Genomic DNA, 27180 nt, shown 5'->3' with positions numbered 1-27180 from the left:
GATTATCAACCTCCATGAAAAAGACTAGACTGATTATAGTGAAGATGATTCAAGATCATGGAAATAACTGTAGGCAAAGACTGATAAATTACAAGAAACATTGAGCAAAGAAATACAAGATTTGGAGTTCCCGTTGTGGCACAGTGGTTAACGAATCTGACTAGGAACCATGAGGTTGAGGGTTCGGTCCCTGCCCTTGCTCCGTGGGTTAAGGATCCTGCGTTGCCCTGAGCTGTGGTGTAGGTTGCAGATGTGGCTCGGATCCCGTGTTGCTGTGGCTCTGGCGTAGGCCAGTGGCTACAGCTCCGATTCGACCCCTAGCCTAGGAACCTCCATATGCCTCGGGAGCGGCCCAAAGAAATAGCAAAAAGACAAAAAAAAAAAAAAAAAAAAAAAAAAACAACAACAAAAAAAAAACCAACCAACCAACCAAATAAACAAAAAAAAAACCCTGAAAATAAAAATAAAAAGAAATACAACATTTAAGGATTAAGCAAGCAGAGATGCAAAATAAAATAATTGGAATAAAAAATTCATTAGAAGCAACCAACAGCAGAATAAGCAGGCAGAAGAACAAATAGATGAGGTGGAGGATAGACTAGTGGAAATCACTGATGTGGTACAGAAAAGAGAAAAAAAATTGAAAAGAAATGAAGACAGTCTAAGTGAATTCTGGGACAAAGTTAAACACCCCAACATCCATATTATTGGTGCCAGCAGGAGAAGAGAGAGATTAAGGGACAGAAAAAAATATTTAAGAGATAACAGCCAAAAACTTAGGGAAGTTAGGCAACATGACAAAGGAATCACCCACTCAAATCCAGGAAGCACAATGAGCAACATATACAATGAACCCAAGGAGGAATACCCCAAGACACATATTACTCAAATGGACCAAAATTAAAAACAAAGAGCAAATATTGGAAACAGCTAGAGAAAATAAACAATTAACATACAAGGGAACCCTAGTAAGGTTATTGGGAGATTATTCAGCAGAAACTCTTCAGGCCAGAAGGGAGTGGCACAATATACTTAAAGTGATGAAAGGAAAAAACCTCCAACCAAGATTACTTTACCCAGCAAGGTTCTCATTCAGATTTGAAGGAGAACTCAAAAGCTTTATAGACAAGCAAAAGCTAAGAGAATACAGCACCACTAAACCAGCTTTACAACAAATACTAAAGGAACTTCTCTAGGTGGAAAAGAAAAGACCACAACTAGAAACAAAAATATTATGACAAGGCTCACCAGTAAAGGAATAAATATAGTAAAGGTAGGATATCATCCACACACAAATATGCTACCAAAATCAAAAATCATGAGAAGAAGAGGGTACAGATGTAGGACACTGGAGATGAACTTGCAATTAAGAGACCAACAACTTAAAACAATCTTCTATATATGTAGACTACTATATCAAAACTTCAGGGTAACTGCAAGCCAAAAATCTACAATAGATACACACACAAATAAGAAAAAGCAATCCAAACAGAACACTAAAGATAGTCATCATCAAACCACAAGAGAAAAGAACAAGAGAATAAGGGAAGAAAAAAGAGCAACAAAAACAAATCCAGAGCAGTTAATAAAATGGCAATAAGAACATATATAACAATAATTACTTTAATGCAAATGGAATAAATGCCCCAATAAAAAGACACAGACTGGCTGAATGGATGCAAAAACAAGACTCATGTATATGCTGTCTTTAAGAGACCCAATTCAGTTTTAAGGATACATACAAACTGAAAGTGAGAGGATGGAACGAAATATTCCATGCAAACAGAAATCAAAAGAAAGCTGGAGTAGCAATACTCATATGAGACAAAACAGACCTTAAAATAAAGAATATTATGAGACAAATAAAGATATTATGTAGGAGTTCCTGTCGTAGCGCAGTGGTTAACGAATCTGATTAGGAACCATGACGTTGTGGGTTCAATTCCTGGCCTTGCTGAGTGGGTTAAAGATCCAGCGTTGCCATGAGCTGTGGTGTAGGTTGCAGAGGCGGCTTGGATTCCGCGTTGCTGTGGCTCTGGCGTAGGCCGGTGGCTACAGCTCTGATTCAACCCCTAACCTGGGAAGCTCCATATGCCGCAGGAGCGGCCCAAGAAATGGCAAAAAAAGACAATTAAAAAAAAAAAAGAAAAGAAAATTAAAAAAAAAGATATTATGTAATGATCAAAGGATCCATCCAAGAAGATATAGTGATTTGTAAATATATATGCATCCAACATAGGATCACCTCAATATATAAAGCAATTGCTAACAACCTTAAAAGGAGAAGTTGGCGATAACACAATAATAGTGGGGGACACCCTATGTACAGCAATGGACAGATCATCCAGATGGAAAATTAACAAGGAAACACAGGCCCTAAATGACTCATTAGACCAGATGGACTTAATAGATATTTATAGAACATTCCATCCAAAAGCAGCAGAATACAGTCTTCTCAAGTGCACACAGAATGTTCTCTAGGATTGATCACATTCTGGGTTACAAATCAAGCCTTGGTAACTTTAAGAAAATCTATGTCATATCAAGCATCTTTTCTGAACTCAAGGCTATATGACTGGAAATCAACAAGAAAAAAATCTGCAAAAACCACAAACACATGGAGACTAAACAACATGCTACTAAACAACTGATGGATCACTGAAGAAATCAAAGAGGAAATTAAAAAATACCTGGAAGCAAATGACAACAAAGATACAATAACCCAAAACATATGGGATGCAGCAAAAGCGGTTCTAAGAGGGAAGTTTATAGCAATACAAGACTACCTCCAGAAACAAGAAAAAGCTCAAATAAATAACCTAATTCTACACCTAAAGCAACTAGAGAGGGAGGAACAGACAAGATCTAAAGTTAGCAGAAGGAAAGAAATCATAAACATCAGAGCAGAAATCGATGAAATAGAAATGAAGAAAACCATAGAAAAGATCAATGAAACTAAAAGGTGGTTCTTTGAAAAGATCAACAAAATTAATAAACCCTTAGCCAGACTCATCAAGAAAAACAGAGAGGACTCAAATCAATAAAATTAGAAATGAAAAAGGAGAAGCACAACAGACATCACAGATATAGAAAGAATCATAAGAGATTACCACAAGCAACTATACGCCAATAAAACGGATAACCTAGGGAGTTCCCTTTGTGACTCAGCAGTTAACAAACCCAACTAGGATCCATGAGGATGTGGGTTCAATCCTTGGCCTCACTCGGGGGTTTAAGGATCTCCAGTTGCTGTGAACTATGGTGTAGGTAACAGATGCAGCCTGGATCCCACATTGCTGTGGTATAGGCTAGTGGCTGTAGCTCCAGTTCAAGTTCTAGCCTGGGAACTTCCACATGCCGCAGATGCGGCCCTAAAAAGCAAAAAAAAAAAAAAAAAATTTCCAACAAATAAAAGTCCAGGACCAGATGGCTTCGCAGGCGAATTCTATCAAACATTTAGAGAAGAGCTAATACCTATCCTTTTGAAACTATTTCAAAAAATTGCAGAGGAAGGAATACTCCCAAACTTATTTTATGAGGCCACCATCACTCTGATACCAAAACCATACAAAGATACCAAAAAAGAAAATAAGCCAATATCACTGATGAATATAGATGCAAAAATCCTCAACAAAATATTAGCAAACTGAATCCAAAAATATATTAAAAGGATTGTACAGCCTGATCAAGTGGGATTTATCCCAGGGATGCAAGGATTTTTCCAATATCCACAAATCAATCAGTGTGATACACCACATTAACAAACCGAAGGATAAAAACTGTATGATCCTCTCAAGAGATGCAGCTAAAACTTTTAACAAACCTATTTCTTACAAAAATCCTCCAGAAAGTGGGCATAGAGGGAACTTACCTCAACATAATAAAGGGCATATATGATAAACTCACAGCTAAAGTCATTCTCAATGGTGAAAAGCTGAAAGATTCCCTGCTAAGATCAGGAACAAGACAAGGGTGTCCACCCTTGCCACTAGTATTCAACATAGTTTTGGAAGTCTTATCCACAGTAATTAAAGAAGAAGAAGAAATAAAAGGAAATCAAATGGGAAAGGAAGAGGTTAAAACTATCGCTGTTTGCAGATGACATGATACTATAGCTAGAAAATCATAAAGATGTTACCAGAAAACCTTTAGAACTCATCAATGAATGTGGTAAAGTTCCAGGATACAAAATTAATACACAGAGATTGACTGCATTTCTATATGCTAACAACAAAAGATCAGAGAGAGAAATTTGGGAAATAATCCCATTTACCATCCCATCAAAAAGAATAAAATACTTTGGAATAAACCTACCTAAAGAGACAAAAGACCTGTACTCTGAAAACTATAAGACGCTGATGAAAGAAATCAAAGATGACACAAACAGATGGAAAGACATACCATGCTCTTGGACTGGAAGAATCAATATTTTCAAAATGACCATATTACCCAAGCAACCTACAGATTCAATAAAATCCCTATCAAATTACCATGGACATTTTTCACAGAACTGGAACAAAATATTTTAAAATTTGTTTGGAGGCATAAAAGGCCCAGAATAGCCAAAGACATCCTGAGAAAGAAAAATGGAGCTGGAAGAATCAGGCTTCCTGACCTCAGACCATACTAACAAAGCTACAGTCATCAATACCATATGATACTGGCACAAATGCAGAAATACAGATCAATGAAAGAGGACACAAAGCCCACAATTAAACCCACACACCTACAGTCAACTAATCTATGACAAAGGAGGCAAGAATATACAATGGAGAAAAGATAGTCCCTTCAGTAAGTGGTGCTGGGAAAACTGGATAGCTACATGTAGAAGAATGAAATTAGAACACTTCCTAACACCATACACAAAAATAAACTCCAAATGGCTTAAAGACCTAAATGTAAGACTGGATACTATAAAACTCTTAGAGGAAAACACAGCCCAAACACTCTCTGACATAAACCATGGCAATATCTTCTCAGATCCACCTCCTAGGGTAATGACAATAAAAACAAACAAATGGGACTTAATTAAACTTAAAAGTTTATGCACAGCAAAGGAAACCCTAAACAAAACAAAAAGAGAACACATAGAATGGGAGAAAGTATTTGCAAATGAAGTGACTAAAAAGGAATTAAACTCTAAAATTTATAAATACCTCCTGCAGCTCGATACCAAAAAAACAACACCATCAGAAAATGGGCAGAAGATCTAAACATACAATTCTCCAAAGAAGACATACAGATGGCCAAAAAACACATGAAAAGATGTTCAACATCACTCATTATTAGAGAAATACAAACCAAAACTTCTTTGAGGTACCACCTTACACCAGCCAGAATGGCCATCATCAAAAAGTCTATAAACAATAAATGCTGGAGAGGGTGTGGAGAAAAGAGAACCCTATTATACTATTATTGGGAGTGTAAATTGGCGCAACCGGAAAAGAGTATGGAGATTCCTCAAAAAACTAAAAATAGAATTACCATTTGATCCAGCAATCCCACTCGTAGGCATCCATCTAGAGAAAACTATGACTTGAAAAGATACATGTATTCCAATGTTCACTGCAGCACTGTATACAATAGCCAAGACATGGAAGCAACCTAAATGTCCATTGACAGAGGAGTGGATAAAGAAGACATGGTACACATTCACAATGGAAAATTACTCAACCATAAAAGGAAAGAAATAATGGCATTTGCAGCAACATGGATGGACCCAGAAATTATCATACTAAGTGAAGTTAGACAATGAGACACCAATATCATTTGCTATCACTTATATTCCGAATCTAAAAAAAGGATATAATAAACTTCTTTTCAGAAGAGATACTGACTCATACACTTTGAAAAACTTATGGTTCCCAAAGACAGGTTGGGTGTGAGGGGATGGGCTGCGGGTTTGGGATGGAGATGCTATATAATTGGTTTGTGATGATCACTGTAAAAGTATAAATGTAATAATAGTATAAATGTAATAAAATTCATTGAGAAAAAAAGAGAAGGAAGTAATAAAGAAATAAATGAAATAAACAAGACCAGTATGACCTAGATACCAAAACCAAAGATATATAAAGAAGAAAACAACAAACCAATATCCCTAATAAATATTGATGTAAATATCCTTAATAAAATTAAATAGAAATTAGTAATATGTAAAAAGTGTTATAAACTCTGACCAAGGAGGTTTTTTCTACGAATGCAAGGCTAGGTTAACATTAAACAATCAATCAATACAATCTACCATACTGTCAGGCTAAAAAAGAAAAATCACACAATCACACCAATTAAAACATAAAAGGTATCTGACAAAATTAACAAACATTCACGATAAAAACAAGGGATAAAACTTTAAAAAAATCAAACTTTGTAAAAATTAAAAACTTTTGCTCTGTGAAAGATTTTTTTTTTTTTTTTGTCTTTTTAGGGCCACACCCATGGCATAAGGAGGTTCCCAGGCTAGGGGTCCAATGGGAACTGTAGCCGCCGGCCTACACCACAGCCATAGCAATGCCAGATCCAAGCAAGGTCTGTGACCTAACACCACAGCTCACAGCAACACTGGATCCTTAACTCGATGAGTGAGGGCCAGAGATCCAACCTGCGTCCTCATGGATGCTAGTCAGAATCATTTCAGCTGAGCCAGGACAGGCACTCCAAAAGATTCTTTTTAGAGATTGGAAATACAAGGTATAGGCCAGGAGAAAATACTTGCAATCTACCTGACAAGGGACTTATACCTAGAATGTATAAAGAACTCTCAAAACTCAACAGTAAAACAATTCAAACCATTCAGTTAGAATATGGTGAAAGATATTAACGAGACAATTTACTTGAAAGAATGGAAGGAAGACTAATAAGGAAATGAAAAGATTCTCACTATCACTATCCACTAGGGAAATGCAAACTAATCACTATACACAGATTAGAACACGTCAACTTAAAATTTGTGACAATACCAAATGCCAGCATGGATGTGGAGAAGTGATTTCTCATATGTTACTTACAGAAAAGTATTTCAAACTAAATGTGGTATAAGCTAAATATGATCTTACTGTATGATTTAGTAGCCATACTGCTAGCTTTCATTTGTAGAAACAAAAATATTAGATCACACAAAAATGGGTGGGAAAATGTACATGGCAGCTCTATTTGTAACAAGCAAAAAACTGAAAACAACCTAATTGTTCTTCTATAGATAAATGATTAAACAAATCATGGTATATCCATATCATGGAATACTACTTGGAAATAAAAATGTACAATATATCCAACAACCTAGATGGTTCTTAGCAGCATCATGTTGAACGAGAAGAGCCAATATCAAAATTTCACATACTGTATAATTGCTCTTATATAACATTCTCAAAATAACAAAATTATAGAAATAGACAACAGATTAGGAGTCCTCTGGGGTTAGGGATTGTGGAAGTAGAGTGACTCGTACAGTGGCGTACAAAGGAAACCTTGGTGGTGCTGAAATAGTTCTGTATTTTGATTGTGGTTCTGGTTACACAAATCTACATATGCGATAAAATGGCACAGAACTGCACATACACATACCAATTATTAATTTTCATAATATATTATAGTTGTATAAAATGTAAAATTTGGAGAAACTAGGTGAAGGGTACATGGAACCCCTCTATACTATTTTTATTACTCCTATCAATCTATATTTCAAAATAAAAAGTTTAAAAAATCTATAATATGCATAAATGTTTATAATTTATTTATACACAAAACTTGTTCAAACTCTGTTTCATAGCTCTTTCATCTAATCTAGAGTGATCAAGAGAACAATACAGACTTTATTATCATTACACAACATTATTTGAATATGCAATGCTGTTCAAATGAAGATGCCCAATCTAAAATTATACATTCTTCCCTGCTACACTATGCCTCTTTAAAGACTGCCTTTAATTCCTTTTTCTATCCCAAGTACCTAGAACCATTCCTCACATAACATAGGCATTCAATAAATGTTTGCTGAATGAAGTTCTCAGGAGAGACTACACATTAACTGGAGGATTAGAGATTGGGGTCGTAAAATTGAAGTAATAGGAGTTCCTGTCATGGCTCAGTGGAAATGAATCTGACTAGTATCCATGAGGATGCAGGTTTGATCCCTGGGCTTGCTCAGTGGGTTAAGGATCCAGCATTCCTGTGAGCTGTGGTGTACATCAGTGATGTGGCTTGGATTCTATGTTGCTATTGCTGTGGCTGTGGCATAGGCCAGTGGCTACAGCTCCGATTGGACCCCTAGCCTGGGAACCTCCATATGCTGCAGGTGCAGCTCTGAAAAAAAAAAAAAATCAAAGCAACATTTCAGCCTTTGGTGACAATATTATTATAAGAGGCTTCATTTTCATTTACTTTAAAAGCCTCAGGTTTCAACAATGAAGAATAAAACTGATCATGAAAGAAAAGAAAAAGGAAGATCACTTCTGCTTCTTAGAACAGTGTTATACTGAAGGGAAAAATTGCAAAATGGAACTTTCAAAGAAATTAAGTATTTAAAAATATCAGGCAGAGTCTAAAAATGAAAGAAAATAAACTCTAAGAAGTAAAAGAAAATAACACTAGTATTAAGTGTGTCTATATGATCTATGTGTCTAATAAGAATGTGTATAAAGGGGAAACGGTACATTTGACCAAGGAGGAAATGGCAGGGACAGCCCCCCCCATTTCCCTAAGAAAACTTGAAATTTACTTCTTAAAAGAGATACAAATGCCATATTTTCTTGTGTTTCAAATATAATTGTGTCTGATTTATAACTATTTTTGCTTGAATAAATTAAGATAGCAAACTTTATGACTCTGCATGTAAAAAGCTATGTTGAACACAATATAATATCTATAGCACTTTCGTTTTTTTGAAACATTGTTCTTAGGAAAAAATTGTTAAAGGGAGGATAGTTAAATGTGGATAAGTGTTTAAGAATTGGTTATTGAACAGGTCATGTTTCATGACCAGAAAAGGCTGAATTTAGAGGATTCCCATCCTTTGTTACATGCAATGATGACAACTAGTCAGACTTCACAGTCTGATTTCACATCCTGAAATCTTCAGCTTTTATTTAGTGCCCAGTATGTTCTACAGTGACATCAAACAGTAAAGTATTTTGTGTAAAGATAGTATCATTTAAAAATACCATCTTTGGAATCCAGCAAAAATTACACTGGACTGCTCAGAAGTAGATACTCTAAGCTAACATTCTGGAAGACAAGGTAATATTTCAAGCCTTTCCTGAAGGACAGTGGCATTTACTTGGAAGTCATAGTGGTATGCATCTTGACAAGGCAAGATCCTGAGGGACTTCTGTTCCTCTTCTGTTATAACAACACAGCACTCATTTTACACTGAGTTCTCCTAGCTACGGACATCACTGAAAGAACAGGTAGGACTCACCAATTATAATCCAGTCTAGATTGATGAAGCTGCTGCTGTTTTAGGAGAAGTTTTGTCTCCTGCTGGGCCAGCAGGTGCTGAAGGCGCTCCTTTTCAATTTCCAGCTCCATCTTCTGAAGCATAAGTTGCTGCCTTCTATCTTCTGAGAGCTGCTTTTTGATTTCAGTTTCACTAGGTTGCAGTGCCCCTTGGCCATGCATCGGAGACACACAGGAAAGCCCACAGTAACTGCACGATTCTGGATATGTCTTGGAATGCCGAGGGGCCATGTTTGTAGGCTGGCTCTCATGAACATGATCTGCATTTCCAGAAAGTCTATGACCACAACACTGACTAGACGGAGCAGCCTTTGGGCGTTGGCATTCCTTCACCTTCAATTCCTCTGGTGGAGCTTTCTCTGTAGGGACTGAATCTGCTAGTTTTCTCCCTGGGGATCCATGATTACATGTTCTGGTCTCTGAGGGCACTTTGTCCACAATCTCTTTGGGATAATGAAGGACTGCTGGTTTCAAAGAATTATTCCTAAATTCCACAAGGGCTTCTAAAGCTGGGTCCTGATTGGCAGACTTAGGCTTTTGCTTGGTTTGATAATAGGTTTGCGGCCTGGCTGCACTCAAGTAGGAGCCATCCAGTTCCACTGATGAAGACTGGAGAGTGCCTCTTCTATTGGATACCTAAAAGGGACCATAAGACCACTTGTCAAATAAGCACAACAGAAGGAGGTGTTCCTTTTGGCTTTTCAGAAATCAGCGATATATGCTTGCCAAGACAAAGAGCTGTGTGTTTTGTTTTCATCAATAATAAATGATGGTATTCACACAGCTAAACAGACATGTGCCACAAAGCTAAACTCATCTGCAAACAATCCTCATTTCAGTAAAATCCACATGGATAAGAAAAAGAAAGTGCTGCAACTCACTGCTTAAGCAAGATTTCAGAAATTGCAAATAATGACAGTTAACATTAACTTTGAGAAGAAAAACATTAAATGTTAATGTCTTAAAATGTCTAATTTTGAGTACTAAGCCATGAAATCCATTTAGTCCATTACACAGCATGAGATGTGATGCAAAATATTTCACCTTATACTGAATACGATGTTAGTTACTGCTAGAAATTTGATGAGTTTTTATAGATGTCTTTACAGCACACAGATAAAACCATTTTCAGCAAAATATGATTCTAATCAAAAGCAGTTATTTAAATACAAAACATATTTAATTTCAGCTATAAACATAAGTGATTTTTCAGTTAAGCTGTTCAAGTGATTACAATCTGATAGAACTCAGGCAGAAGGGAAGAAATTGCAAATTGCCTTTGACAGGTCAGTAGAGTAAGCTTTCCCAGCATTTTTGTGTCAAGCCTGTTCTATCAGGGAGAACAAAACTTAGTTTTTATCAGTGATTCTCAAGCTGGAGCATGTATCAGAATGACCTGGAGGGCTTGGTAAATGTGAATTGCTTGGCTTAATCCCCAGAGCTTCCAATTCAGTAATCTAAAAGCAGAGTGGGAGAATCTGCATTTTTAACAAGGTCCCAGGTGATGATGATGCTGCCAATGGAACCACATTTTGAGAACCACTGGTCTGTTTCATGGGCCATTTGACTCCTCCTCTGTCTGTCTTATGAGGATCACTGTAATTACATCAGGTTTACCCAGGTAATCCTGGATAATTTCATCTCAAAATCCTTAATTTAATCACATTTGTAAAGTCTCTTGTCATACAAAATCTCTTATGCCATATAAAGTGACATTCACAGGTCCAGGAATTCGGACATGGACATATTTGGGAGGCCATTATTCAGTTTGCCACAACTTTTATATATGAACTAATTCATAAGGGGTTGAGGTGGTTACCTATTCTAGAGACCCAGAATGAATGAGTAACTGAGATCACTAACAGAAGGGGAAAAAAATCCCACTGATTTACTTTGCAATAGTTGAAAACGATGCATTGATAGGTAAAAAGTGTCAACTGACAGATATACAGAAATACCATGTTTCCTATCTTATGATAAAAGAGGCTATTACAAAGACTCTTAAGATTTTAAGTGAGTTTCTAAAGCAATTATGTTAAAGGAGGTTCTATTTAAATGAGAAGGAGCCACATCTGGGGAGAAGACTTAGACCTTTTCAAAGAAGACAAATGGGAATTCCAGGGGTGGCTCAGCAGTAATGAACTGGACTAGTATCCTATGAGGACACGGGTTCACTCCCTGGCCTCACTCAGTGAGTTAAGGATCTGGGGTTGCCGTGAGCTGTGGTGTAGGTTGCAGATACTGCTTTGGTCCACTGTTGCTGTGGCTGTGGTGTAGGTTGGCAGCTGCAGCTCCAATTTGACCCCTAGCCTGGAAACTTCTATATGCCACAGGTGTGGTCCTAAAAAAAAAGACAAAAAAAAACCCCAAAAAACAAAGAGGATACACAATCTTGTACACTAAGCAAATGATAAGCCACAGAAAATGAACTAGTTTTAGGGTAAAATTTATGATGAACTAGCTCATAAAAAAATTAAACATTTTTACACCTAAAGGAAAACTGTAGTTCACATTAATCTTCCTTACTCTGAACGTCTGTAGCACTTACTGTCAACAGAAATATTTAACATTTATCATTTCCTACTTTGTGTGATAAACTATCTTTTTATAGAATTATTATACTTTGAAACGACAGATAAATTTTTTACAAGTCCAGACCCTTAAATCAACTATTTTATATCATCGCATATTTTGTAATCCATGTATCATTAATATAACACTATACAGCATGTATTACTTTATGTTCTCATTTTTGCCCCTTAACACTATTTACATATGTGCATTTTTAGGTACTGACATAGCTTACAGTTGTTACTTTAATGGTATTGATTGTTACATTATTCACAAATGTTGGTATGTGGAATATTTCTAAAATTTTTTTATAGTTAACTTTTTTTTTTCTTTTGGCTTTGCCTGCAGCATGCAGAAGTTCCTGGGCCAGGGACCGAACCCCAGTGACCCGAGCTGCAGCAGTGGCAATGTTGGATCTTTAACCCACTGAGCCACCAGAGAACTCTTTAACTGAAGTTTTAGAGAGGCAGTGTAACGATGATTTCCATCTATGCCTCTGATCAAAGAGAATACTGCTTTGCCAATTACCTCCTGTGTGACTGTGCATGTTGGTAGGCAGAATTCTAAGATGGTCCCTAAGATTTCTATTCTCTTGGTGTACTCTTCCTATATTATCTCCTCCTCTTGAGTGTGGGTAGAACTTGTGAATGTGACCAGATATCAATCCTATGATTATGTTACATTATATGGCAAAAAGGACTTCAAAGATATAACTAAGGCTCCTTATCAGCTGGCTTTGAGTTACTAAAAAGAGATTATCTTGTGTGGGCCAGACCTAGTCAGGTAAGTCCTTTAACCAAGGGTCTGCCCCCACAAGGTCAGAGATGGTCCTACTGGCCTTGAAGAAATAAGCTACTGTGTTATGGGAGGTCTTATGGAGGGGCTCATGTGGCAATGACTTCTGAAGCAGTTTCTAGCCAACAGTAAACAAGAAAACAAGGCACCTGTCATACATATGCAAGGAAATAAATTCTGCCAATAACTCTGTGGGCTTGGAAGAGGACCCAGAGCTCCCAACTGAATGCAGTCCTGCTGTTATCTCGATTGCAGCCTTCTAAGACTCTGAGCATAGGCCCCAACTAAGCTGTACCAGACTCTTGACCCGCAAAAACTGTGAGATAGTAAATGTGTGTTATTTTTAGCTGCTAACCTTGTAGTAATTGTTATAAAGCAGTAAAAAGCTAGTACAGCATATTATTCAACTTGCCTGAGCCTCAGGTTTCTCAACAGTTAAACAGGGATTAAAAATAGTACCTGTATCAAAACTGAATGTGGTGGTGAGACACGTGGGCAGTTATCAAGGGTGCTAATTTATAAGGGTACTAATTTACAAAATGGAAAAACAAACCTTATATTCACCCAAACTTCTTTCAAGGAGAACACCGTGGTGTACTTGTGTGTAGGTGAAGGGGTGAGATGCCCAAGGGGCATGTTCAGTTACAACAGATTATCTCCAAACTGTCTCAAAAGATAATGAGTTCAGTTATCTCTATTTTCTACAGTGAGGTCTGTAGGTGGGCCAGAGTTGAACTGCCTGAGATAATAGAGGGTCTTCGTCTTTTTCCCTCATACAAAGGAAATCAGTCTTACAGTGACATCTCGCACTGCCTTGTGATAATTATATGAGATAATTCATATACAGTGCTTTGGATAGTGTTTAATATAAAGTTCACAGTTTTAAAAATGTTTCCTATTATTACTTCTACTACTACTATTACTACTACTATTATGACTGACTTCTCTGCCTTAACAATTTTTGTAGGTAAGGGCTATATTTACTCCCCTATATGTAGAGCACTTGGGCTTGTACACAGTACATTCTCAGAACTATGGGCTGACTATCGGTTTAGCAGAAAAATTCAAGTTAGGTTATAGGTCACAGTAACTAAAGAAAAGAAAATTAGAATCCATGATTGGGCTAAATCATGAGCTACTAAGGAAGAAGAGAGAAGAAATAGAAAACTGCCTGTTAAGTTCTGATTATTTTATTAATTAAGACAAATACTGCCTCTGGGACACATGGAAGTCACAGTGGGCCTCAATGAAACAGATGTAGTTTTCTGTCTGAGGCTGCTCTGTGCTTTCTACATGGTATTTACAAATACATCTTCTATTAAACCAACAAAAAATCCCAAACTGTCTCACACATATGGATTCGATATGAATTTTTCAGATATAACACTAACTTAAAAACTATTCGATTTTGTAAAAAATGGAGGCATAACTTCTATAAAATAAAAGGTACATATTTAAGTATACAGGTTGATGAATTTTTACACTTGCATTTAACCATGTAATCATCACGCGGACCAAGTTATAGAACAATTCCATCACCCTAGAAAGTTCCTTTGTTCTCTTTCTAGTCAATATCACCTCCTCACGCTCTCAGGCATAACCATTATTCTGGCTCTTATGGTTATAAATTAGTTTTGCCTATGTTGAACTTCATATAAATGGAATCATACATTATGCTACTCTTTTGTACCTGGCTTCTTAAGCTCAACATAATTTTCGAGTATCTTCTATGTTGTATATATCAATAGTTCATTCTTTTTTATTGCTGCATAGTACTTCACTGCATAAATATAGCAAAATTTGTTTATTCATTCTTTTATTGGGTTAGGTTGTTTCCAGTTTAGGGCTATTGTAAATAAAGCTGTATGAATATTCTCATACAAACCCCATTTTAAAAAACAAAAGACATATGCATTTATTTCTCTTGGGCACAGGACAGGCATACATTTGACTTTATTAATTAGAAATAGCTAATAAGTTTGCCAAAGTGGTCATTCTGTTTTATATCTGCATCAGCAAATAAAGAGAGTCCCAGTTGCTTCACATTCACAGTAAACCCCGATAGTATATTTCATTTTTAGCCAATCTGGTGTGTATGTATAGTGAAATCTCATTGTGGTTTTAGTTTGCATTTCCCTGATATGTAATAATATTATAGAACATATATGCTTGTTTATCATTTGGATATACTCTGTTATGAAGTTCTTGTTGAAACCAATATCTCTAAATAATTCAAAATCATTTTTAAAGGACTGAAGATGAAGAATGGAAAATGAAAGTCAGGGAAGACAATTTCATGCAAATTATTCTGATGAGAGAACTTGGCGCTAAATGGTCACCTTCATTGACTACTGAATACAGAACATGTTCCCAGAACACCCTGTCACTCGCTGTTCTTAACTCAGAGTTTACCATATACTATGCTAAACATTTTATGGATTCAATTTTTTATTATTAACAACAATTCTGTAAGGTGGCTGTTATAATTAGCATTTTATAGATGAGAAAATGAAGTTCAAGGAATTTCCCAAGGTCACATCAACACACCCAACACATGGGTCTATGTCTCACTCCAAATCCTAAGTCTTCCATTACTTCCTGCAGTAGATTTTTTTTAAATTTAATATGAAATATAATAAACACACAAAATTACATAAAACAAATATGATTAGTTTAGTGAATAATCATATGGTAATGTAACTAACATTTAAGAAACAGAAGAAGACCTTTGTATTTTGTACCCAGAAGATCTTTTATGGCCCCCAGGCAATCACCCTCGGCCTCTCTTGCCAATGGGAATGACTGTCCTGACTTTAACGGGAATAGCTTTTTTGCTTTAATACTTCCCTGCTTAAAAAGCCATACGAGAGTTCAGTTCCACCTGATTATTTTTAAAGTATAAATGAAATCATATGATATACATTCATTTGTGTTTAATTTCTTTCACCCAAAATTATATTTGTGAAGTTCATATATGGTGCTACATGTGGCTGTATTTTCATAGCTATATAGCAGGGGTCAGCAAACTTCTTTAAAGGGCTAGACGGTAAACACTTTAAACCCTGCACTTCAAACAGTCTTTGTCATAACTGCTCAGTTCTGCTTTTGTAGTGTAAAAGGAAGGGATAATACATAAACAAATGACTATTCTATAAAAGCTTATTTGTGGACACTGAAATTTGAATTTCTTATAATTTTCCCATTTCATGAAATATCCTTCCCTCCTAACCATTTAAAAAGTTAAAACCATTCTTAGCTCATGAGTTGTACAAAAAAATACAGTTGGCTAGATTTGACCTGCACCATTTGCCAAGTGAACTTGATAATTATATTGAGTGCTCTTCCAACTAAAGGAGTCTACAAATATCCTAAAATATGCTCAAAATTCATTAAGCAAATTGAACAGTATGACTTGGGATGTGACACCTATTTCCAAGTTTTCTTTGTAACGAAAATGAGTTGGATAAAGTACTTAATTAGAAACAAACAGAATGGTACTGAGCAAAAAAGCATGTCAAAGAATATATCTAGGCAGGAAAAGCACACTGTGTAAATTAAAAGTTCAGACAGAAAATGACCAATAGAAAACAACAGATAAAAAAGTGAAGTTAAAATGGTAGCATATTAGGATTTGTCTTATATAAAAGGTACCACAATCTTGGCTGCATCTTTAGACTCTGGATGTGGCAGAGATGAAGCTAATAAAATCTCTGACAAGGCATGCTGTGGGATTCACAGCACAAAAGCAAGATGAGGAGAAAATGCAGGCAATACTTGGCAGTACTTATGCAGAGTAGGAGCACAATGTCTCTTGGGTAGACACAGGCTAATGACTGTATTAAAAAAAAAAGCACCAATGAGAAAGGCATAAAGCTTAAAAAAGTGTGAGAGACTAATCGTGGACATAAAGAATTTTCTGAATCTTTAAGATATCTTTTAAAAAATGACAGATGTTTTAAAAAGACTTCATAGAAAATAAAGATGTCTATATTAAATACATCATTTATGATATGAGCTTGTATACATGTAGGCAAGCACACACAGGTATGTACGTACATACATGAACATATTCATTCCTGTGGTAATCTACAGCTTTCCTGTGTTCTCACATAACAAAAAATAACTGTAGCATTGCTTCATGAAATACCAGCAACAAGTGGACAGTAATGTTTTATAAATTTCTGCAAATCATTTTTACAGGCCTGGACAATTTCTTCTATGAGTCATAAGGAAAGAGGTGAACTAAACTGCAGTAATTGTTTCTTACAACAGGGTGTTATCTACTTTGCATAATTAGGAAAAGATTACTTACAATGCATTTATGAACTAACCACAGGATCAGTCAATAGTACCAATAGATCTTATTGGTATTCATTTCTCTGAAAGTAAATAATAATTTGCTATCCTGGAAAGTCCCCTATTAACAATCATCATATTCCCACTGATAGCCTTATAAGAATAAAAATTTCAATTTTGTAACTTCAGAATTTCCCTGTGTTCTTTAATTGATTGTGAAGTCAGTCAGAAATTCAAGAATTAGATAAATAGTTCTAAACTGCTGTGTGTGGGACACGTCATTGAATTACCCAGAACATTGGAGTTATTATGAAATAAGGCACAGAACGACATGCTATATTTTTAGTTGAGTTTATATGAACCAGTTGTCAAGCTGACAGAAGCTACGTAATGCAACAGCTGCACTGCATGGTTTGCCAAAATCTCATCTCAAATAAATGTTCATTCTCCCCAGTGCAATTAACTCTCCTATACTGGCAGATTTTGCTAGAAGATCATCAAGGTAGATTACCTTCTAGCGTTATGAACTAAATGCTTACAGGTGTTATATCATCAGTTATAACTTACAAACTTTTGCATTTAGCAAGACATCCAGGCAAATGAATCATCTAATTTATGAATTATTTATAAGAAATTCACAGCATGCTCCTGGCATCATCCATGGCCTTTTCCAGGTCATATGACACCAATTAGAGCTGAATTTTAAATTATTCAATAACCTGAACTCTCTTGTCATTTAACATATAGATATCAACGCAGTAAACAAGTTAAATCTAATGGGCCCTCGAGGTTTAAGCTTCTCTACTACGCAGCAGCTGAAGCTGCAGGCCATCAGTGGAAGAGAAAAATAACAGAACGCAGCAGTCAAACACATTTGCAAGACTCTAATAACTTATTCTAGTTCCCATAGGGAATGTGGCACAACCTAGGATTATTGAATCTAAGAGACACTGAAGTCAATAATTATGAGATTTAAAAGAATACAGGCACACAGTGTATAAAAGACTGAACACTAGCAACAAATACCAAATGCTGTACCATCTCTTAGGATGTATACACCATAAGCCTGCCAAAATTTTTAAGAGTAATACCAGAATCAGAGAAGACTAAACCTCATATTCTTTAATCATTACTACATTTCCTAAAAGCTGGAAGGTGTTGGTCTGCTATAAAAATTAATAGAGAGCATGCAATAATTGACAGTATGCTTGAGTTGAGTTCAACTTGATAGAATTGGATTCCAGCACTAACCACTATGGAAAACAGCATGGAGGTACCTTAGAAAACTATATATAAAACTGCCATATGGCCCAGCAATCCCACTCTTGGGCACATATCCGGATAAAACTTTCCTTGAATAAGACACATGCATCCACATGTTCATAGTAGCACTATTCACAATAGCCAAGACATGGAAACAACCTAAATGTCCATTGACAGATGAATGGATTAAGAAGATGTGGTATACATACATAATGGAAAACTACTCAGCCATAAAAAAGAACGAAATAATGCCATTTGCAGCAACATGGATGGAACTAGAGACTCTCATACTGTGCAAAGTAAGTCAGAAAGAGAAAGACAAATACCATATGATATCACTTATATCTGGAATCTAACATAGGGCACAAATGAACCTTTCCACAGAAAGGAAAATCATGGACATGGAAAACAGACCTGTGGTTGCCAAGGGGGAGTGGGATGGATTGGAAATTTGGGGTTAATAGATGCAGACTGTTGCCTTTGGAATAGATAAGCAATGAGATCCTGCTGTATAGCACTGAGAACTATATCTAGTCACTTATGATGGAGCATGATAGTGTGAGAAAAAAAGAATCTATATATGTATATGTGACTGAGTCACCTTGTTGTATAGTAGAAAATTGACAGAATACTGTAAACCAACTATAACGGAAAAAAAGGACAAAAATTATTAAAAAAAAAAAAAAGAATTCCGTACTGCTACTTAGGAGTTCTGTTATTTTTGGCAAGTCACTTTATATATCTTATCCTGTTTAGATGTCTGTAAAATAGAGGGGTGGGTTTGATGATCTCTACAGTTTATGTTTCCTTTAAGAGCGGAAAAACCCAGGGGTTGGGTTGCTGTACCCCAAGGAAATGAAAGAAAATAAATGAATAGATGAAAAATCATACCAATCAGTAAATAGTCACCTATTTACTATTTCCCCTAGCAAATTCTGTTTTAACATTACTGCCTTATGTGACTCACACATAGAAAAACTTAAATCAGCATCTATTTTATCTGTCTGGTCACTAAATATGAGGCAAAAATATAGTTGTAAGGAGAGTGCTAAATATTTTGAGGGGATGGGACAACCATTCACTACAGAAACACCTAGAACAGTAATATTGATTTCAATTGCTTTCACATATATGATCATAACTGCTAAAAGAAAAGAAAGCAGCTTTATACATGGTTTTCTAAATCTGCAAGAAGAAACATGCACAAGGCTAGTTTTAATTATTTAATGAAGATCAGAAAGAAGGTAAAATGATTTTATAGAGGAAATAATCAAAGGCAAATTAGAAATGGTGAGGACAAATTTCATGGCACAAAATGAAAACAAGACATGCTGAATGATAGAGCCAACTGGTACTTGGATTCAGTTAGGGATGCAGCCTAAGAAAATGATCTGTAAGAGTGCACTAATTTTCCCCTTGCCACCCCCTTGGCATTATGTTTGGAATATGTATCCCGGGGCTCCAAATGGAGATACCATGACCAGTTCACTGCCCTCTTGTCTCCTTCCAGTAACAGTCATGCTTGAGAATGGAAACAAAAACTGCATGTTGGCACATGTCTCAATGAAGTTTTTCTTCTTAAAGAAAGTAAACGAGATTAGTTTGTGTCAAAGGAAAGTTTTAAAAAAGATTCTCAATACACCTTCTAGAAGACATAAAGTTAACACTATTTGAATGTGACCAACTGTCTCTGAAAGGGAGATTAGAATGCATTTATGTTGTTGAATCAGGGAGATTGTGTTTTTGAGACTAGAAAGTGAAAATAAACACTCTTGAAAAAGAGCACTTGAGAAACACTAAGAAATATAATACTTGCAGGATACAGGAGAGAGGTAAAATCAGTCTGTTTATTACATCAAGATTTCCCTTTTACTAAAGACTAAGGTCCTCTATATTCATTTCTTGCCCAAATAAGTGGCTGCAGACCAAGAATGTTGAAAAGACCTAAGGAGAAGCATTTCTGAATGCATAAGGAACTAACAAACCGAAGAGATCTGAGGTGGTCATCCTTAGAGGGCAAGCTTTCCTTGGGAACTCAAGTTTTTTATTTTTGTTTTTTAGATTCTTGGTCCTTTAATTATACAGTACCAGATCCTGACTTCTAAAAATTTAGGACATGTTTTATTAGCTGTTTTAGTTTACTGTTAAAAATCAAGTGAAGAGATTTCATTTAGAAATTAATAAAAAATAAAGTGAGTGATATAATGTCTGGTACTCAAAAGATCTGACTCCCTTTTCATCCTTCAAATGTTACTTATGTTTCAAGGTTGGCTTAGTACCACTTCCACTGCAGTTACCTCATTCCCCCAGATCAGATTAGTTGTGGCATCCTAGGATTATTTTGTTCAGTCCTTTATTGTTGTATTTCCTTTATTGTTGTATTGTTGTACCTCACTCTTCTCCATCACAGTTAAGGGTTAGCTGTTTTCACATCTCTAAGTTTCTTTGTGATGTGTAAGTTACACTTCACCTTGCAGAAACTGTAGAAGCTTTGAGGGCAGTGACCTCAGAAGATACGATTACTTTTGTTCATTCCTGTATCTCAGTCATTGTTTTTGCGTACAGTTTGGCCTCTCACACTGTGTGTTGAAGGAAAAGGCTTTTTTTTTCCCCCTCCATTCCTGGCCACCTAGCAGCATATGGAGTCCTGGGCCAGGGATCAGATCTGAGGTCCAGTTGTGAGCTACACCACAGCCGCACCAACACCAGATCCTTAACCCCCTGTGCTGGGCTGGGGATCGAACATGTGACCCAGCGCTCTGAGGCACCACTGATCCCATTGCACCACAGCAGGAACTCCAGAAGAGGTAATGTTACTTTCAACTTCATACTTCACTGACACTGGTCTTTATAAATAAAAAATACTTAAATTAATGAATATTTGTTGAACCAAGAGCAGCAACAGCTAAATGACCTAACTTGTATCCTAAGAAATTTGATAACTTAGTTTCTATTTATTGTTAAGTGTATTATACTTTTTGCAGGAGCCACTTAGTTTTTCTATAAGCACTTTTTTTTAATAAGCTTTTAAAGGTTAATGAAAAATTTCATAAATGTGGGAAAAGCCCAATTATGTCTTTCATTTCTCAGGGTCAATAAACATAGGGCTCTCTCTGGCTATTTGGTTTGGAACTGTGAAACAGTAAATTTCAAGAGCACTTTTTACTTTTGAGATGAGAATTTAAACTTAAGGCAGATCATTGTATTATCTTCTAAAATGTTCCAGGAAAAGTTTTTAAAACAAGAAACTATACTGAAAAATTGCAAAATGTTTGCTATATCAACCTAAATGATAGATAGGAAAACAGACTGGTTTTAAGATCAATACATAAATAAAAGGCAATAGCCTTCAGATTCCTTCTTTGAGTTATTAAAAAAAATCAGTCTTGACATAATTGACTTTCATATCATAAACAAGGCTGGCATATTTTGAGAAAGACAACAATAAGTTCATAAGAAAGATTTATGAAAATTTTGGACAAGGAAGGTTTTCAAAAATATAAAGTTAACTGTGTTTTCCTCAAAACCTTTTTCAGTTAATGATGTCCTCCAGTGTGTCAAAGATACTTCCAAACAAAAACAGTCCTAGAACTATTTTAAAAAATACTTAAAATAAGCTTTTCTTTCTTCTGTTCCCTGCTTTTGGGTATTGCTCTAGTGCTAAATGTGAGAGGAAAAGGTTAGGATGATAGACATTTTGGGAGAAATGATCATTTTTCAAAAGTCATTAAATGTAAGGTACAAAAAAAGCCAAATCTTGCATATTTGTTTGACAATAGGTGGGAAGAGTATATATAAATAAAATATTATGGATAAACATATTTGGTATTATTATCCTCCTGCTCTATAATTTTACCCAAAGGTATAGGCTGCCACCTTGGGGTGAGTAAGGAGGAGAGGGATCTGGATTATCTGTGAGAAGTCTTTGCTTCCAGGAATTCAAAGTGTGATAATAGTCCAAGTTTTCATGGTCCTCAAATTTTGGCTAAGGGGGAAAACATTTTGTGTGATAAGAGTGTTACTGCAAAGAGTTGAGGAGCATTAGTGAGGTTACCTTTGCCTTCAGTGGGAGGATGGGAAGTTGGTATATTTTCAACAGAGGAGACATTTAATCTAAATTGTGGGAGACAGATTGAAGTTTATTAGTGATAAAGGGTGTGAGGGTGTATTGGGTATGAGGGTAGGACATTTTAGGCAGTGAGGTAAATTTGAGTAGGAAAACAGGAGATTATGAAAATAAGTATGTATGATGAACTCTAAGTAGTCCAGACAGAGTAATGGGGAATGGATAAGCCAAATGTCAGGTAGGTGGCAGAGGACAAATGGTATAAATGCCATGTTAAAGAAGCTTCACTTTAAATTGTTTATGCCCACCTAACACAGAAGATGGCCAACAAGCCATCTGTGTTGGGAAGTTGGTAGTAAATAAAATAATAAAAGGCAAGATAATCTACTCAGTACTTAGAGGAATCAAGACATGAAATTTAAATGGAGAGGAGTAAAAGACAAAATAGGAAGGAAGACCTACCATAGATGAAAACACTAACAAACTAAATGAATTAGTATAATTAAAATCAAAGTGTTCAGATCTACATATTATATTGAATGATCTTTAGAGAATAAGCCCTAGGCAGAGAGTAGGTACCCAGCCAAGGCATAGAAAGGAATATAGCAGGAGGAAGGCACCAACAACCTTTCTAAAATTTGTTGATTAATAACTCTGTAGGATTCTGTCAGTCCACTACCTCCAGATTCTCAAAAAGGCTGGACAGAATCCACTATACTTTGTTTTAAACCTTCCTTTATGAAGGTTAAAAAATATATTTAAAAATCTGTTTGAAGGTACTGAAGTATCATCAAGGTAGTGAGGACATGAAGAGGCCAGGATCCCAGATCAAAGGTGAACAGGAAAAGGTAGCCTGACATTAGTTGTAACTCTTCTGTTCAAGGAAGAAGAAGTGCTTGCTGAGAAGCTGAGAAAAGCTTTAAGTATTCTCACAGGACTAGAAACAAAATTTGAATTTCAGAGACAGAGGTCCTGTCAAAAACCCCAGACTTTCAAGTGAGAACCCTGAAAAGCAAGAATTAAGGCTGAAATAGAAATGCTCATGTACATACTAAAATTGGACATCAAATCCATTCAGTAAGTCCCAGAGAGGGTTAAGATCATTTGAACCATGCTTAGTGCCTGCAAGATACAGGAGAAAATTCTCTCTGAAGAAAGGGAACATCAAACAGAAACTCATATCTAATTTTTTTTCACAATGTCTAACATTCAATAAAAAATAATCAAGCATATGAAAAAAACAAAAGGAATAAACTTACAAAAGAAAATATATTTTTTGGCGGGTCTTTTCGTCTTTTTAGGGCCACACCCATGGCATATGGAGGTTCCCAGGTGAGAGGTTGAATCAGAGCTATAGCTGCCAGCCTGTGCCAGAGCCACAGCATCATGGGATCTGAGCGTATCTACAGCAATGCCAGATTCTTAACCCACTGAGCGAGGCCAAGGATCAAACCTGCATCCTCATGGATGCTAGTCAGATTCACTTCTGCTGAGCCACGATGGGAACTCAGGAAAAAATATTAATGGAAATAGCACCACAAGAGGTTTACATATTGGCATTATCAAACACGGACTTTAAAGAAATTGATATTTATGTGATTAAGAAATTAAGTGATAAGATGGAGATACTGCAGAGAACTAGAAACTGGAAGAAAAACAAAGTGACTATTTCAGGACTCAAAATAAAAAACCTAATAACAGATTATATATATCTGAGGAGGCAATCAGTGAACTGGAACAAATGTCCAAAGATAATATCTAGACTAACATGAAGAGATGAATGTAAAATCTTGGACATACATGAAAGAATGTGTGAGGAAGAGTTCCTGTGGTGGCACAGTGGTAACAAATCTGACAAGAATCCATGAGGATGTGGGTTTGATCCCTGGCCTCGCTCAAGGGGTTGGGGATCCAGGGTTGCTGTGAGCTCTGGTGTAGGTTGCAGATGCAGCTCAGATATGGCATTGCTGTGGCTGTGGCATAGGCCAGTGGCTACAGCTCTGATTTGAGCCCCTAGCCTGGGAACTTCCATATGCTGCAGGTGTGGTCATAAAATTAAAAAAAAATACCCAAAAAACAGAATGTGTGAGGGCTTCCCCCTATGGTTCAGCAGGTTAAGAACTTGATACGGTATCCATGAGGATGTGGGTTTGATCCCTGGCCTTACTCAGTGGGTCAATAATCTAGTGTTGCAGCAAGCTGCAGTGTAGGTTGCAGATACAGCTTGGATCCAGTATTGCTATGGCTGGGGTGTAGGCTGGCAGCTGCAGCTCCACTTTGACCCCTAGCTCAGGAACTTCCATATGCCACAGGTGCAGCCATAAAAAAAAAAAAAAAAGAATGTGTGAAACGTGATGACAAAAGCCTGAAGTAAATGTAATTAAAATATCAGAAGAAGGGAGAAGAATGAGGAGGAAGTAATATTTGAAGAGAAAATATAGGAAACTACAAATTTAAGAAGTAATATGAATCCAAAGGAGGATAAATACAGTGAAAGCTAAAATCCACCCACAGAACACATCATAATAAAATTGGTGGAAAACAAGGACAAATAGAAAACATCAAAAGTAAACAGAAGAAGCGGCACTTTACCTTCAAGGAGACAATAATAAAACTTACAAATGACTTTTCAATTTCAAATTATTCTATTGACTAGAAAAATAGTCAGTAAAATGAAAGTGACAGATTTTTGCTTCCAGCTCTGAGTGGGTCAGAAATTAATCTCCAACCTGAAAAAGAAAACTGAAAAAAGAGAGTAAAAAACCTATTTCAGATAGTAGGAAGAAACAGGTAGCAAAGATTGTGATATTAGAGAAAAAAAAATAAAATTCAGTGAATTCTAAAACAGCACAGAGAAGGAGAAATACAAATGGAACCCAAGAGTCTCACTAGATTGAGGAGTCAGAGATTAGAAATGGGGAACGAGAAATGGCTAGTATTTGAAGACATAAGTATCAAAGGGAAGGGAGCATAAGGGTCCCCTTAAGCCTTTTGCTAAATGCCAATTTGTTCATGTGTAGGATGAAAACTAATGAGAAATTCCTGGAATTCCCAGGAATTATGAGAAAGCTCTAGAAAGAATAATTCATAAAACTCAAGAGAGGGGAAGTTCACACCAAAGTGGAGAGGTCTCACTGAGTACAGGGAGCAGTCAAAATAGATCATAATATTCACCATAGTACTGTAAGTTCCAGCCACAGCAATCATACAAAAGAAATAAAAGGTATCCAAACTGGATGAGAAGATGTAAGTTGTCACTATATGCAGATGACATGATACCACATGTAGAATAACCCTAAAGACTCCCCACAAAAACTATTTGATCAATCAACAAATTCGGCAAATAGAAGGATACAAGATTAACATTCATAAATCAGTTGCATTTCTGTGTGCTAACAACATAATATTAGAAAAGGAATATAAAAAAAATACCCTTTAAAATCGCAGCCAAAAAATTAAATACCTAGGAATGAATCTGACCAAGGAGGTGAAAGACTTATACACTGAGAACTATAAAACATTAATAAAGGAAATTAAAGAGGATTTAAAAAAATTCCTGGATTGGAAGAATTAATATTGTTAAAATGGTCATACTACCCAAAACAATTTACAGATTTAATGTGATCCCTATCAAATTACTAATGACATCTTCCCCCAAATTAGAAAAATAATCCAAAAATTTAAATGGAAACATTTAAAGACCCAGATTCACCAAAGTAATCCTGAGGGGAAAAACAAATGAACAAAACAACAATGAGAGAAGGTAAGATGGCAGAAGAGTAGGGGGACATGCTCGCCCTCTCCCACAAACACACACACACAAAAACACCTACATGTTAAATGACTCGCACAGAACAGCAACTAAATGCTGGCAGAAGAACTTAAACCTCCAAAAACAGCAAGAATCTCGTGACATAACTGGGTAAAACAAGAGAAAAGAGGAGAGTGAGAGAAGGGGAATTAGGACCGACTGGTGCTTCCGAAAGGGAACTGTGAAGGAGAAAGGGAACCCACACCCTGGAAAGTCACCTAATTGACGGAAAGATCAACTGAGTTGGAGGGATCTCCAGACGCAGAGAAAAGCACAGCAGTAGGTTTGGAGTTCCCATCGTGGCTCAGTAGTTAAGGAGTCTGACTAGGAACCATGAGGTTGTGGGTTCGGTCCCTGGCCTTGCTCAGTGGGTTAAGGATCCAGCATTGCCATGAGCTGTGGTGTAGGTTGCAGATGTGGCTCAGATCCCACGTTGCCATGGCTCTGGCGTAGGCCAGTGGCTACAGCTCTGATTAGACCCCTAGCCTGGGAACCTTCACATGCCACAGAAGCGGCCCTAGAAAAGGCAAAAAAAAAAAAAGAAAAGAAAAGAAAAAGTGCAGCAGTAGGTCTGAGTTCTGAAAAGCACAGTAAGAGCTACACAGATCATCTGAACTACTGGCACAGTCACCAAAACCCGAGACACTCAGGTGGGGGCTGGGCACCGAGACCTAGGCTCTGGAAGTTAGTCCCTGGGAGCAGGCTGGGGTTGGCAGTGTGGAGACAGCCTGAAGAGCTAGGAAGCCATGCATTGTGGGTGGAGGGAGTAGTACACTAAGGACTGGGGAGTGGAAAGCCACAACAGAGGGAACCTGGGAGAAGGTCTGGACCCACAGGAGAGACAAGGTGCCAGTGTTGGGGAGGGGAGGGGAGGAGGAGTGGGCTGCCATAGAATATTCCTTGGGCCCCAGTGAGCCCACTTGCC

General features: G+C 36.7%; 1 protein-coding gene across 6 annotated transcripts in view; it reads right to left on the bottom strand.

Annotated features, from left to right (window-relative positions):
• The window catches only part of KIAA1328 (KIAA1328 ortholog), a 365621-nt gene that overhangs the window by 114742 nt on the left and 223699 nt on the right, over nucleotides 1-27180 (bottom strand). For all 6 annotated transcript variants that reach the window (XM_021096286.1, XM_021096288.1, XM_021096287.1 and 3 more), the window contains one exon: nucleotides 9416-10089. In XM_021096286.1, the coding sequence (XP_020951945.1) occupies nucleotides 9416-10089 (674 nt within the window). The remainder of the gene's footprint in view (nucleotides 1-9415; nucleotides 10090-27180) is intronic.

The sequence above is a fragment of the Sus scrofa genome, chromosome 6, assembly GCF_000003025.6.
Source record: "Sus scrofa isolate TJ Tabasco breed Duroc chromosome 6, Sscrofa11.1, whole genome shotgun sequence".
Classification (NCBI taxonomy): Eukaryota; Metazoa; Chordata; class Mammalia; order Artiodactyla; family Suidae; genus Sus; species Sus scrofa.
The sequence above is the reverse complement of the archived record's forward strand: the minus strand, read 5'-3'. Positions and strand labels throughout refer to the sequence as shown.